Here is a 15,120-nt window from a genome sequence, read left to right on the forward strand (position 1 = left end):
TCACTGGCCTTGTTTAGCAGGCCATCCCACACGACAGTGACCAATCTCTCAATCTGGTCGGTTGCCAGGCAGGTAAATTAAATTCAGCAGGATCTTCACCTTTCCCGGCTGCTGACAGTCACCCCTGATCCCTCCCTGCCAATACCAGAGATGGACATAGATTTGTGAAACAATAACATATTCAAGGACTCTGGACAGCAGAATAAAGGGAGGTTGGAGAAATGGCAGTATTTTGCAAGTGGGAGGGCTTGAGGTTGGGCTTTTTTAGGAAGCACACAATAGCTGAGGAGAGGGAACAATGCTATTAAAAATATTATTGTACAGGAAAATCTGAGGAAGTGCCAATGGGAAACTCAGACTATCCAACCTACTGCCAAAAGCCAAGGAGACGCTTAATATGCTATTAACACCTCAACCTTAACTCTTGGGGGCCTGAATAAAGCCACTGACTGATGCCCAATGCGTGAAATTTAGGTATTAAATACCTAAATTGCAGCCTTATCCTCAGACTGGACAGGGGGCAAAATTTCTTTTGTTAATTTTAGTGATGATTCAGCTTCAGTACAAAAGAGAAAAAAACATTTTTACTAAAATTAATGAAAGCATTGTCATCCCCTCCCCCACATCAGTATTTGCAAACTGCTTAACTTCTGAGCACTGTTCTGATTCTCCTGCAATACTAAGTCTGAGAACTAGTTAGTATGCTAGTGTGACTATTATTTTCCAAGGAACTAAAGCTTTTTAACATGTTTTATTTCAAATCTTCTATAATGTCTTACTGTAGTGGTGATTCAGACTCATCAGAAGGCTGTGGGGTTGGCTGTGGCGATGGTTGCCTCTTCCTCTCCTCCTCTTCCTGCCTTCTACGTACTTCAAGTAACTCCAACTGTAGGGATACAGAATGTAAGAGTTACATTTGTGAAACTTCAAATTATAAAGCAACTATTTTATTTTTAAAGTTTATTTTCTTTTCAGTTTGAGTCTTATGTGCAATTCAGAATGTGATAATTATTTATGCTAAATGTATGAATTAATTAGAAAATTGTTAGGATGTAAGCTATTTTCAGACCAAATTAGAATTTCATAATTTGCGAAATAAAATTGTTTATCTCAGGTCTGCCTCTACCCCACTGCTGCCAAAACTCTAATCCACACCTTTATCACCCTGAGGCTTGACTTCTGTTAACATCCTTCTCACTTCTACAAACAGCTCATTCAGAGCACTATATCCCTCTTCACTTGCACAAGGTCCTGCAATTCCACGCTATCCTTGTCAAGCTATACTGCCTTCTAGAGAATTGATTTCAAAATCCTTATCTTCACCTTGAAATGTTTCCATAGTTTCACTGTTCTGAACTCAGGGACCTCCAGTAACCATACTTGCCCCCCCCATGCATGCTTCACTCCTTTGACACTGGGTTACTTCTCACTTTCCCTATGATGTCTCCATACCCCATTCCAACCTTTGCATCTTGCTACCTGCCTTAATTATTTTGCATCACAGGAAAAGGAATTGGGCATCCAGCAAGAGGAGAAAAGAGAAACTGAAAGTTTGCTGGTGGATTGAAAAAGTTGTCAAAGAGAAGGGATTTTGGACTTCAAATTCAGGGAGGCAGGTAGCAAGATGCAAAGGTTGGAATGCGGTGTGGGGACATCTTAGGGAAAGTGAGAAGTAAACCAGTGTCAAAAATTATTTTGCATGTCCATCTTTCTGCAAATTACTTCATAAAGATGAGACTCAAGAAATAACAAGCTAATCTACAAGTATAAAAAACAGTGCATTCAGATTATTAAAACATCAAACCAATTCTATGACTCCACTGCATTTATGATCAAGATATTTTGATCTTTGTAGCATCATTATCATGTCACTCAAATCTCTTAAAATGCTTTACGCAATTAATTGCTTTTCGAATACAGTGATTAAGTGGACAAACACAAAAGCCAGTCTATACCAATCATGTCCCTTAAGCAGCGATGAGGTGAATGATGAGTTAATCGGAGGTGAATTTTTTAATGTTGTTTCAGGGATGAATCTTGGGTGGATCATCAGAAGAATGTCTTGCTATATTTCAAATAAGTGTCGAAGGAATTTTAACATCCATCTGAAGAAAGGCATCTCAGTGCAGGACTGGAGAATCAGTCTAAATTATAGCACTTGACTCAAACCCATAACCTTCTAACCCAGAAACGAGAGTGATACCCAACTAAGCCAAGCTGATAAGTAATTTCAATTCTTAATAAAAACATGGTCGCCGGTGCAGATCCAGTTTTCTGATCGTTTCATAATGAAAAAGGGATTTAAAAAAAAATATACTCACTGTCGTCAATCTCTCCAATGCTGAAAACCGTTCATCCCACGTAGCTGCTGATTTCTCAAATGCCTCATGTCTCTTAATCAGTTTCTCCACTTCATCCACACTCTGACCCAATTCTCGACTGGACAGGTATGGCTCTTGGCCTAAAAGCCAGGCTTCTGCCACACCTGCATCTCTAGCAAACTGATGCACTTCCAAAACTAAGCAAAGAAGCAAAATTTAAGAGGTGGCTTCACAAATTAAAGATAACATGCAATAATAATCATAAATTTTCAATTAACAGCAGATACAACTCAGACAAAATACTCAGAAAAAACCTAAAGCCCCCATCAAAAGGTTGCAATGTGCAGCATAAAGATTGACTAAAAAGTGCCTTGAAAAAAAAAACTTGATTATAGGAAAATGTACATGTTCAGAAAAATATGTGCTTTGTTAAATAGGATTTCTAGCGTGTAAAAGGAATAACAGTAAGTACATTTACCTAGTCTGAGCCACTCCCATCTGTCCTCCCACTTGTCAATCATTTCTTTCCTCTTATCCGTTAGCTGCAACAACTTCTCCTTAATCTGTATGTGAACAGAATTAATTCTAGTAGAGGTAGGATAATCCTTACTGTTATTACTGTGCATTTAACAATGCGTTCACTCTCTCATCTTACAACCAGGTACTGACCATCACGAAACATTCATTTGGAAATGGAAGTAAACATCTATGCAAATACTGAACTTAATAAGTGTTCAGTGATCTTTTCCTTAAATATCAATACGCTTTGTGAAACATTTCTACATTCCAATAGATACATTCCAATGAGAAAGAAAAATTCCAAGGGGGGGAACCTGCCATCTGTGGTTAACTAAAACAGTTAAAGATAGTATCAAACTTAAAGAAAAAGCATATAACTGCACAAAGGTGGGAGGCAGGTCAGAAGATTGGACAGAATATAAAAAACAGCAAAGATTGACTAAAAGATTGATAAGGAAGGTAAAATTAGAGTACGAGAGAAAGCTAGCTAGAAATATAAAGACAGTAAGAGTTTCTATAGATATTTAAAAAAGAAAAGAATTGACAAAGTGAACGATAGTCCTAAAAAAAGTGAGTCTGGGGAATTAATAATGGATAACAAGGAGAAGGCAGATGAATTAAACAGGTATTTTGCCTCGGTCTTCACTATTGAGGATACAAGTAACATCCCAGAATTAGCTGTAAATCAGGAAATGAAATGGAAGGCAGGGAGAAACTCAGGAAAATTACAATCACCAGGGAAGTGGTACGGAACACGTTGTTGGAGCTGCGGGCTGCCAAGTCCCCGGGTCCTGACGGACTTCATCCTAGGGTCTTAAAAGAAGTGGCTAGTGAGATAGTTGATGCGTTAGTTTTAATTTTCCAAAATTCCCTAGATTCAGGGAAGGTTCTGCTAGGCTGGAAAATAGTGAATGTAACTCCTTTATTCAAAAAGGAAGGGAGACAGAAAGCAGGAAACCACAGGCCAGTTAGCTCAACACCTGTCTGAGGGAAAATGTTAGAAGCTATTACTAAAAACATCATAGCAGGGCACTTAGAAAAATTGAAGGTAATCAGGCAGAGTCAAAATGATCTTGTTAAAGGGAATTCATGTTTAACCAATTTATTGGATTTCTTTGAGGGAGTTACATGTGTTGTGAATAAAGGGGAACCAGTGGGTGTATTGTACTTAGATTTCCAGAAGGCATTTGATAAGGTGCCACATCAAAGGTTACTGCAGAAAATAAAAGCTCATGGTGTCGGGGGTAACATATTGGCATGAATAGAAGATTGGCTAGCTAACAGGAAACAGAGAGTAGGCATAAATGGGTTGCTAAATTTGCTGATGACACAAAGATAGGTAGGAAAGTACATAAGGAAGCTACAATTGGGATATAGATAGGTTAAGTGAGTGGGCAATAATCTGGCAGATGGAGTATAATGTGGGAAAATGCGAAGTTGTCCATTTTGGCAGGAAGAATAACAAAGAAGCATACTATCTAAATGGTGAGAGATTGCAGAGCTCGGAAATGCAGAGGGATTTGGGTGTCCTAGTGCATGACTCGCAAAAGGTTAGTATGCAGGTACAGCACATAATTAGGAAAGCTAATAGAATGTTATCACTTATTGCGAGGGGAATTGAATACAAAAGTAGGGAGGTTATGTTTCAGCTATACAGGACATTGGTGAGACCACATCTGGGGTACTGCGTACACTATTGGTCTCCTTATTTAAGGAAGGATGTAAACGTGTTGGAAGCAGCTCAAAGGAGGTTTACTAGACTGATACCTGGAATGGGCGGGCTATCTTATGAGGAAAGATTGGACAGGCTAGGCTTGTATCTGCTGAAATTTAAAACAGTAAGAGGCGACTTGATTGTAACATATAAGATCCTGAGGGGTCTTGAGAGGGCGGATGTGGAAAAGATGTTTCCCCTTGTGGGGGAATCTAGAACTGGGGTCACTGTTTAAAAATAAGGGGTCGCCCATTTAAGACAGAGATGAGGAGACATTTTTTCACTCAGAGGGCCGAGAGTCTTTGGAATCTCTTCCTCAAAAGGTTGTGGAAGCAGACTCTGAATATTTTTAAGGCAGAGGTAGATAGATTCTTGGTAAGCAAGGGGGTGAAAGGTTATCGGGAGTAGGTGGTAATGTGGAGAAATCAGTTCAGCCATGAACTTACTGAAGGCAGAGCAGGCTCGAGGGGCCGAGTGGCCTACTCCTGCTTGTAATTCGTATCTACAAACATACCCTTAAATTAGAAACTTTCTGATACGTCGTTACTCTGCATCTGGCAGTATTTTACACTTGAGAGTGCTTGACACAAGCATTCAGTGTCCAAAACAGAAAGTATTCCATTCCCCAATACTAATCTTTCTGACCTCTTCATAAGTTCAAAAATTCACTCAAACATTAGTAAGAATATAACTCGAATTCTCTCATGTTCGATCAATCCAGTAAGACTAGCAATCTGTTTTTATTGTTGATTCTTACAGTAACTGGACAATTCAAACACAATGATAGCTGACAAAATGCAGCAATTAAAATGTGGCCAATAGTCTTAATGTCAAGGCTGAGCAAAATTTGTTGATAAAGGGAGTGCTACCTCTTCAGATGCATAGTGCTTTCTTGCCAGGAGAGACTTGCCAAGTTCAATGCACGTTGTGAAACTGTCATTACGGGCATCAATTTCAGCCTTGATGCCTTGGTGATTGTTCATTAGCAATTCCACTGACGAAACATCTCTGAAACAAGATAAAAATATATATACTATAATTATTAGCATCTTTAGTTATATAAAATGTGTCAAGGCACTTCACAGGAGCATAATCAGCTAAACATTGAGACACATACTTGATGAGATGGCAGACAAGGTCACAGAACATGTGCACAACAAAACACCAGGCAATTATTATTATCTCTTGGTCTTTCTCTCCCTTAACTTGGCACACTAATTTTACCTTGGTTTCTCCTGGGTCTCAATTTGCCGAATAACATCTTCCATCCAAAGCATCAGATCACGCACCATGCTGAAGAAGCGGAACTTGTCACCAGTGTCAAAAAGCTTTGCCCTCCGAGCCTCGCATGCATCAAGAAGTGTTTTCCATGCCTCCAATACTTCTGCTTCACGTTTCTGAATGTCATCAGCCTTGTCACCAGCATAAGCAGCCTGTAGACGAGCAGCGTCCTCCTGCAGCTGCCTTACCTGCAACATAACAATACGTCAGCAATGTACCACAATCATTTATTCTTATCCCCATTAGCTTCACATAATTACCATAATGCCTCTAACCCAACAACTATGCAAAAGCTAACAACTACAAATTCAGCCAGTAGCTTCAAGTAAGATAGCTAGGAACTATGGGGTATGAAGCAGGCAGCATAATTACAGCATTTTAAAAGTTATATGTATTGATCTTGTTGTAATGTTCAGGCTAAAAGCACTGCATTTTTTCCAAGATTTCAATTATGACAACTTATGTAAATCCCATTTCTTGGGCGTGTGATGCTAGATTACACCTTTTCCTTTTCTAGAATTAACAGAAAAGTAACAGTGGTTTAACATCCCCACAGCTGACATCACTCAATTTCTTAGCTCCCCGTATGTTCAGAAGTTCTACTCTTATATAGCTGAAAAAACAGATACTGTGAAACCAATACCATAAACTCCATTTATTACATTATTTAGTCATCTGTAAGGTTGTTGTAACCATCCACCACCATCCTCTCCCACACCTCAGTACAAGGTTTCTTACCTTCAGATTTATAGTCAGGGTCCATTAAAATCATTTCCTGTATTTCTTAATAAGGTGCAACTATATCTGATTAATATTCTTTGAAAAAAATTAAAAGACTGTTGCATCAAAATTATATTTACAAGACAGGAATTGCAATAAGGTTCAGAAAAAAAGAGAATAACCTTTCACTTTAATCTTCCATTCCCTGTAAAAGTTATATAACAATTTAGAATTATGAGGGAGAATACTTTCAGATAGCAGCAAAATTATTCTTGGAGAATATGAAATTAATTTTCCAGCATAATTATTAACACAACTTGTTTTTAAATTTAATGCAGGACAGCTTGACCTTCATTGTATGTGTGGCTGCAGAACAATATTTGATGATAAAGGAAATTAAAATGTTGTGTCAAGAACACACAGTATGCCAAATGAGGAATTTAAATTCATCGATTGGAAACTTACATTAAACTTCTAATGGAAAAAAATTCTAGTTAACTTTAAAAAATAGCTGGCAGCCAAGATGGCCACTGCAATTTGCATTTGAACACCTTACACACTCCAAGGCCTCCAACAGGAGACACATGTATGATAGCCTGTATCCAAAACAATGGCTTGCTCTAGTGACTGCATTATCCAAGATTGCTTTTATTAGCACAGCATTCAAGGATATCCTGACACATTGACTTGGAAAGAGCAAATCCCTCCAAGAGTAAATATTGGCATCCTGAGGCCTGAGGACATCCTAACCTTGAATCTCATTAGAAGGTTACAGAAAATACACTAAGGCAGTCATGTCACCGTCTGTCCATCTCTGAAAGCTGGGAGTTTCCCTTCGACAAAGACAGTCAAGCCAGTGACTCATTCTGTGCAGAAGCCAGGAGCTCGCTCTCCCTCTCTCGCCAGAAGAACTCATGTGAAGCCTGGCTGCTGGATCCAGACAAAGACACCAGGGGAAGAAAGCCACCTACAATTCTGCCTACAAGAAAAGCCTGAAACCAGATGGACCAGCCACAAACCGCACATTTACCAGCCAAAGACTTCAAGAACACAACTTCAGCCAGAAGACAACAGAATCATCCAACCCCACAGACTATGCATCAATTTTTATTTATTCTGGACTCTAATCCTACCACAAAGCTACCCCTCAGCATTCTGTAATCTATTTGTGCGTGTGTGATTCTCGTGTGAGTGGGTGCTTGAACGTGTTACGTATATTATTTTATTTAGATCAGTTTTAGATTGTTAAGAAAATAAAGTCATCTCTTTCTTGTTTAAACTCAAGAAAACCTGTTCGATTGGTTCTTTTACGATCATCACAAAGGTAAAAAGTAAAACACTCACTGAAGTAGTAAGCACATCCCCATCCACAGTTTAAAAAGGAATAAACTCTGTTGGGGTCAAATAAGAGGAAGCTCAAGAGGGGAGCTTTGTGACCTCTCACCTGGTTTTAACAGTTGTGATTTGCAGTGTACCACAACGTGATAGTTTGCAGGTTTCTACTTCTGCAGCAAGGCATCAACTTCTGCCATACAATCATGACAAGATGTTGAGTGGAGGACAGCTGCTTCTCCACAGAAGATGGAGAAAAATCAAAGAGAGTCACGCCTGCCAATCTTGTACAGTTCTTCACTTTCAATTTCAAAGTGGCACTGCGAGAGTCCTGGAGCAGGTTACTCACTCACTGCTTTGCCCGGAGATGCAGGCCAATAGAAGGAAGAAAAATACCCTTTTTAATGAAAAAAAAGGGTAATTCTCATCCTCAGTTATCGAGAAGCATTAGCAGAGATATGGCAGTAGGTCTTCCGAAAGGTCAGCTGGGCTGGAGTTTGGAGATTGGAAATTAAGACAAGAAACTAAATATATTTTTCTCATAAAATGTGGCATAGCCAAAGAAGTAGAGTGAAAAGAGGCAATCACTCTTGTGACTGAACTTCTTGTCTAATAATGTCGGTACACTAAAATCTATAATGGCTCTTGTAATAAATCACCATTATTTCATATAGCACTTACATTGTGTAGTGATTTTCAAAAGCATTAGAGTTACCAGCTTGACTTTGAAAGTCCAGTTATGGAAAAATAAATTTGTATCTGCATTGTGGCCATCGAATATTTCATTAAAAATGTTAACAAGCCCAAGCTCTGGCTGTTATCTTATTAGGATTAACTACACTGAGCATGTTTGATATTTTACCTGAGTACCAAGAGCCTGAATATCATGTTCAAATGTTGTATGCATTCTCTGCAATGCTTCCACAGTGTTCTGATCTCGTCCTAACTCCTCTGGAAGCTTCTTGTGCTTGTCTTGAATTCGTCCAAGTATCTCCTTAGCATCGTGATAAAATTTGTGCAGTTCGTAAGAGGCTGCCAGAATCTGTGTTCTGGTATCAATAAGCTCAAGGAGATCTGCCCAAGCCTCATTAAGTCCATCTTTCCATTCAGCAATTGTGGCAGCATCAGAATGTCCAGAATTGATCAGCTCATCAGCCATACGGTTCACACTGTCGACACGTTCCTGACCAATGTTACCAGTATCACGGGCAAATTCACGGAACCTCTCCTGTAGCATCTGAAAAGAAATACCATTTATTAAATCAAGAAGAATAGACTCAGATTTTTTGCTTTAGTTGCTTAGCTCAAACTCTAAACATTTTAAATAAAAGTAGGTGACTCCCCTCCCCCCCTGTGGTGCTATACACGAGTAGTTGATACCAAATGCAGCTTTTAGATAAAGTTGGGTTGGAGGGCTGGGGTGACTGAATTATGTATGCATGACTTGGTCCAGTCATAATTTAAAAATTCATAGGGGCTAAATTAATAACCCCAAAAACAGCTGCATGCCTCAGTAGGGGGTCACAAAATTGAGAAAGGCTAGCACCACTTAAAGCTAGCCTGTACTACGTAAAGCCAGCTTGCACCTTTTAAAGGGGAGGTGCATTGTGGCTACAGGATGTGCTGGGTCGTTGTGGAACTCATTCTGGTGTGCAAGATGGTGCAATAATAGCAAAACATGGGAGCGAGCGGGCTCCAAGATTTTCTGACGTTACATTGGAGGCCTTGATGGATTCAAAGGGGGCTAAGGTGGTCCTCCAGATAAACTCTCAGAAGGCACTGGTATCAGATAGCAGTGGTGGTCAATGCCACAAGTCAAACCCCGAGGACCAGGATGCAGTGCCGCAAAAAGTTCAATGACCTCACGAGTGCAAGTTCAAATACCATACCCCACCAAATGCACCACTAAGTTCAGACATTGCTCAATGCATCACAGTCTCATCACTCACCTATCAACAATCTCTATCAATTGTGCCTCATACCTCACATTCATGGTTTCCCTTCACCCTCACACACTTAGCACTTCTGCAAGCCTCACACCCACATCTCAAAGCTTGAACACACTGCCACTATTCAGCCATGGCAGCATCACCCAAACGCATTGTACCAGTCACTTACACACTTCCCTCTCTTGTAGGCCGTGTTACACAACCAGATGCAGCAGGTGCTAACTGGCGGGGGCAGACAGGGTGGCATATCCTTACCCTAATGTAAGAGATGGTGCTTGCCATCAGTGGAGCAGCCATTGCTGAGATTGTGGCCAATGGCAGGGCTGAAACAATAGATGGCGATGATACCCTCATGTTTAATTTTCTTTCTCAAATCTCATTTCCCCCTCAAACCACAATCTCTTCTGATTTAGAAGCTGCAGATGGTGTGAGCATGCACCTCTTATTATATCCCCCCGCCTTGTCTTATCACAACCTAACCCTTGTGCCTTTTTTCTTTCAGATACCCAAAGAGCTGCAACCAGGCCAGGCAGTGCTGGAAGAACAAGACTGTGATGATGAAGAAACACTGTCACTTGATCTCACACTCACAGTCACCAGCTTAGAAAATGATGTGCACAGTTTAAGAGGATAGCTTAGAAGCTGGACCTCACATGGTGAGGCACTGGGCATGAGTATTCTGCAGCCAGGACAGCAGGCAAAGGTAGCACAGGTACTAGCTCGGGGCGAGATTGCACATAGTTCTGTTGCAGAGCACACAGATGAGCACTTTTGTGTGGCAGGCTGCAGAATATGATGATTGATGAGTATGCACAATGAAATGTTTGGTGCATTGGCAGACCCGCCAGAAGACTGCAGGCAATTCCAAGGTGCATGGTGGAGTCTGGCACCAGTTTGGCACAGGGCTTTTGCGCAGAGCTTGGAGCCCATCTTTTACAACATGGAACTGGTGGTCAACTATGGACCCAACCATGATGCAGCATCTGATGGCAGATGTCTCAGCTTCCATTGCAGCACAAGTAGAAACCATCCATTTTCTGGGTGCTGTACTGCAAGCTAGGACTGAGGTCATGCAATCTGTCATCTTGGTTGTGGATACCAGTGAGCAAATGGTGTCAAAACAATCCAGCAAGGAGTCCTTCAACTGATTATCAGGATTGATGAGGCGCTGCCTTGTAGGTGGGGCAGTGGTTCTGTGGAGTATGAACCTGCTGTCCTCTCTCAGGATGATAGTATTCGTGCTCCCACCACTGCTGCTCTTCCAGTGCCCTTGCTGTCAGCCAGTCAACCCAGATGGCTGCAGCCCATGTCGAGATGGTGCAGTATGAAGTCATGCCTTGCATGCCCAGACCTGCTCGAGGTGGTCAGCCCAAGGCCATCTGCAGTCTACTCCAGTGGAAATCAACAGTCTTCCGCCAGCTATGCTGCCGCCACAGGGATAGCACTGCATTGGAGCACTAGAACAAGCAAAGGCACAGGGAAGACAGGGGCTAAGGAATGCACAAGGGTGATTAGTTGATGTTTGTATGCAATATGAGATATATTGATTTATAAATTTGGTTTAGAATGTATATTTTGTGGTGACTTTTATTTTTACATTGTGGTTAAGTGGCACTGTGATGGTCAGTAACAGAGGGAAGAAAAGGGGCGTGACTGCTGGTCAATGGGGAATTGGGATTGTATTCACTGGTATCGCAGTTGGATGAGTTGTTCACGGGCAGCGTAGGTAGAAAGGGTTTGTCCCATACTCTTCCTCCTCAGCTGCTTACTATATAGCTCGTGGCAAGGGCTGTCTTTTCATGATGGCAAAGTTATGGAGCATGCAGCAGACCATCATGAACTTTGACACCCACTATGCTGAGTTCCTCCAGAGTGATCCAGACAGAACTGTTCTTTCAGCAGGCCAAAGGTCTGCTCTATCACATCTAGTGTGGCAGCTTAGCCTTCATTGTAGGCAGGGGGCGGGGAAGGGAGGAAGAGGAGGGGGGCAGGGAAGGGGTGGGGAGGTGGATCGCCGGAAGTAGCTTTGAATGGGGGTGAGGGTGGACGGGGGAATGCGGGGGCAGGAAATAGGGGGAGGAGGGGCGGGGCGGAGGGGCAGGGAGGCGCGGGGAAAGAGGAGCGGTGGGGGGTGGCAGCAGAATGGGGACAGGGAACAGGATGGCACGAGGAGTGGAAGAAGAGGAGAAGGAGCAGGGGTGGCGGGTGCAGAAGGGTAGAAGAGGAGGACTGCTCGGGGAAAGGGGGATGATGGGGAAAGCTGGGGGCGCCATTTACTCAGTCAGGACATTATTCTATTCCCTTAAAAAGTTGGACATGCTAATGGCTGTTACGACCAACCATTCCTGTCAAAGCTCCCAATCAAAATATATGATTCTGATTGTGGTGGGACCAACGCACAGTTACTTCAATGCCATCACTCCACAGATCGGCTAACATATCATTTAAAACTTTCCAAATTAAAGAAAGACCCAGCCAAATTGTACCATCTATTAACTCCCGAATGAGGCTAACCAAACCAGGTGTCTTTAAATCAACAAATTAACTCTTTAATTAGAAGAACTAAATTCTTAAACACTAGGAAGATATAAGCAACATTTAAGATAGAAAAAATTAGAGTCCTTGTAAATTTACAGTCCAATGTTGCTTGAAGTCCTCACAGAATGTTGCTTTCCTTCTCCAGGGAATTTCAACAATTAATGACTTGCAAACACTTCCAACAGAATCAATCTGACTTGAGTTTTTTTTTTGAGGGATTAAAGATTGTCACAGTCTAACTTCCCTTTCTTCAATTTAAATTACCAGAGAGTTCTGTTTTGGCTTGACTTTTTCTTAGAATTTTGAGAGATGATAATTAAACGGACTAAATTTCTCATCCTTCAGTTTAAATAACTGAGAGCTCTTTTTAAGGTGTGCTAAACATCACAGCTGTCTGGGTCCTCTGTGTATTCTGTTAGAACAAACTGTCTTCAACTAAAAGCCAGTTCAAAATTGAATTGTAACAAATGTATCGCATGAGACTCACTCCTAGTGGCTGTATCTATGGTAATGAGAATGCACCATTTGAGTCACAGTCTCCAAATGGCTGTTTCTAAGGCAATGAAAATGCACCTTTCTATAACTCCTGAGGCTTGTCACGTCTTAAAGCAATACTGATCCTCTGCAAACCTTAAAGGCAAACCGCATATTCTTGGAAAAAAAATACAGGATCATGACAATGGCATTAAATGATAATGATAAGAATCTTACCGTTCCTGTGGAGACAGTCCTGAAAGCAGGAACAGGAGCAAAATTGAAAACGAGGGCATTGGGTTGGCAGGCTGACGAAATCCAGCCACAGGGCAACCTTGCCGGAGGCGGGTCATCAATGGCAGCGGCTACCCGCCTGGTAGTGGCAGGTAGCCTATAATTACCAAATAGGAGGCTAATGAGGAGGACTGGGCGGACTCCGCTATGATCTTCACGGCTTCGGAGCAGATTCCCGCTGTGCCATGCCCAGCAGCTGCATGGAGGCGGCTTCTGGGCGGCAGGCCAGGGGGCCTCTGGAGTCAGAGGCTCCACGACCCAATGACTGGGCTGCCTTTCCTACCCATGGCCCTAACAATTCCTCCAATGGAGTTTCCCCTCCGCCTTGATCAGTTTTGATATTTTATGTACAACTGCGAGGATGCCCCATTTTGAGGCACCCTGGTGCTTTCCTTGCTATCTGGGAAGTGCCCCCTGGGGCTGCAGGCATTCCAAAGCTACAGGCTCTCTAATTGGGCCTGCAGCCACAGGAACCAACACCTCCCTCCACCCCAGTGTCCTTAATTGGATCGTGGAGGCAGGAGGGTCTCTTAGACCATTGGGGATGGGACCCTCATTTGTCCCCAATGGAAGAATATTTTCAAAGGTACTAAGTCCCATTGTCTTGAAGTTTTATAGGCAATTACTCACCTTCATTAAAAGTCCTGCCAAACAATGCTGGTACAGTTGGAGGAGTGTACGAGACTAACAGAAGAGATCAGTGAGAATTGTGAAATTTGTAAAAAGTATTAAAGGGCACCTCCATGTCCTAATGTAAGCCCTCCTTTGGCATGTGACTCTAATGAGATAGTTGCCATGGATCTAAAGGTATGGGACAAAGACAGAAATTTTTTCATCCCACATTTAATTGACCTGGCTATGAGATATAGTATTTCAACACTAATATATAGTGAGAACTAGAGAGTTATTACAGATAAAATTATGGTGAACTGGATAGGGACTGGACTTGGGACACCAGCAAAGTTTTTGACTAATAATGGAGGTGAATTTGCTAATGAGGATTTTAGAGATTTGTATGAGAACATGTATATCATTGTCAGGAATACAGCAGCTGAAAGCCCTTTTAGCAATGATCTTTGTGAAAGGATTGATGAAACACTGCATAAAATTTTAGCTGATTGATCAGTAAATTGATATCTGCCCTGAAATGGAAAGTTCATGCAAAGATGGTTAGGGGATATAGTCCTTATCAACTAATCTATGGGCGAAATCCCAAATTACCTTCTGTTCTTTCATAATCCCCCTGCTCTGGAAGGTACTACAGTTAGTTCAATTCTTTTCTGCGCATTTAAATACTTTGCATGCAGGGAGACAGGCTTTCATCAAGGATGTGGTCTCAGAAAATTCATAGTGCACTGAGGCATCATATTAGACCATCTGAGGCTGAGTTCAATTCAGGAGATTCGGTATACTATAAAAGAGAAGGACATAGGGAATGGAAAGGCCCTGATAAGATAATAGATCATGACTGTAAGACAGTACTTATCAAACATGGCAAACAAACTGTTATGGTTCATTCCTTATGATTAATCGGAATTAATTATGAAATTGCAGACTCTGAGCAGCTGATAGCAGTAAACAAGGCACCTTATACCTCAAATGCTCATGTGTTTTGTGATGAGGGTCCTGAGGTACAGAATGCGGAAGCTTAAGGACTAGATGGTGGCAATATGAGTGATCATGATACATATGACAGAGCTATCCCATCCACAGGACGACTACCCAGAGTGGGTGCTTGGGTGACATATATTCCAGACGGGTCTAATGAATAGAGGGATGTGACAATTGTGGGATATGCAGGAAAAGCTACTGGTAAGTTTAAATATCATTTGACTGTTCAGGGTGTTGGCCAAAAAGTGAGGTCCATGGACTGGCAGAATGGGGTGAAGAGTGAAAAGTAAGAAAGCATAGAAATCAAAGCCATAGAACAGTCAGGTAACAGAACTGGAATTATAAGTCCTCATGATCATGAGGCTTT

At 41.6% G+C, this 15,120-nt stretch overlaps 1 protein-coding gene across 4 annotated transcripts in view; it reads right to left on the bottom strand.

The window, feature by feature from the left end:
• Positions 1-15,120, bottom strand: part of sptbn1 (spectrin, beta, non-erythrocytic 1) — a 340,000-nt gene that overhangs the window by 17,447 nt on the left and 307,433 nt on the right. For all 4 annotated transcript variants that reach the window (XM_068044925.1, XM_068044923.1, XM_068044926.1 and 1 more), the window contains 6 exons: positions 8,750-9,124; positions 5,779-6,023; positions 5,424-5,562; positions 2,800-2,884; positions 2,322-2,518; positions 780-886 (listed from right to left, as the gene is read on the bottom strand). In XM_068044925.1, the coding sequence (XP_067901026.1) occupies positions 780-886; positions 2,322-2,518; positions 2,800-2,884; positions 5,424-5,562; positions 5,779-6,023; positions 8,750-9,124 (1,148 nt within the window). The remainder of the gene's footprint in view (positions 1-779; positions 887-2,321; positions 2,519-2,799; positions 2,885-5,423; positions 5,563-5,778; positions 6,024-8,749; positions 9,125-15,120) is intronic.

The sequence above is a fragment of the Heterodontus francisci genome, chromosome 13, assembly GCF_036365525.1.
Source record: "Heterodontus francisci isolate sHetFra1 chromosome 13, sHetFra1.hap1, whole genome shotgun sequence".
NCBI classification, from domain to species: domain Eukaryota; kingdom Metazoa; phylum Chordata; class Chondrichthyes; order Heterodontiformes; family Heterodontidae; genus Heterodontus; species Heterodontus francisci.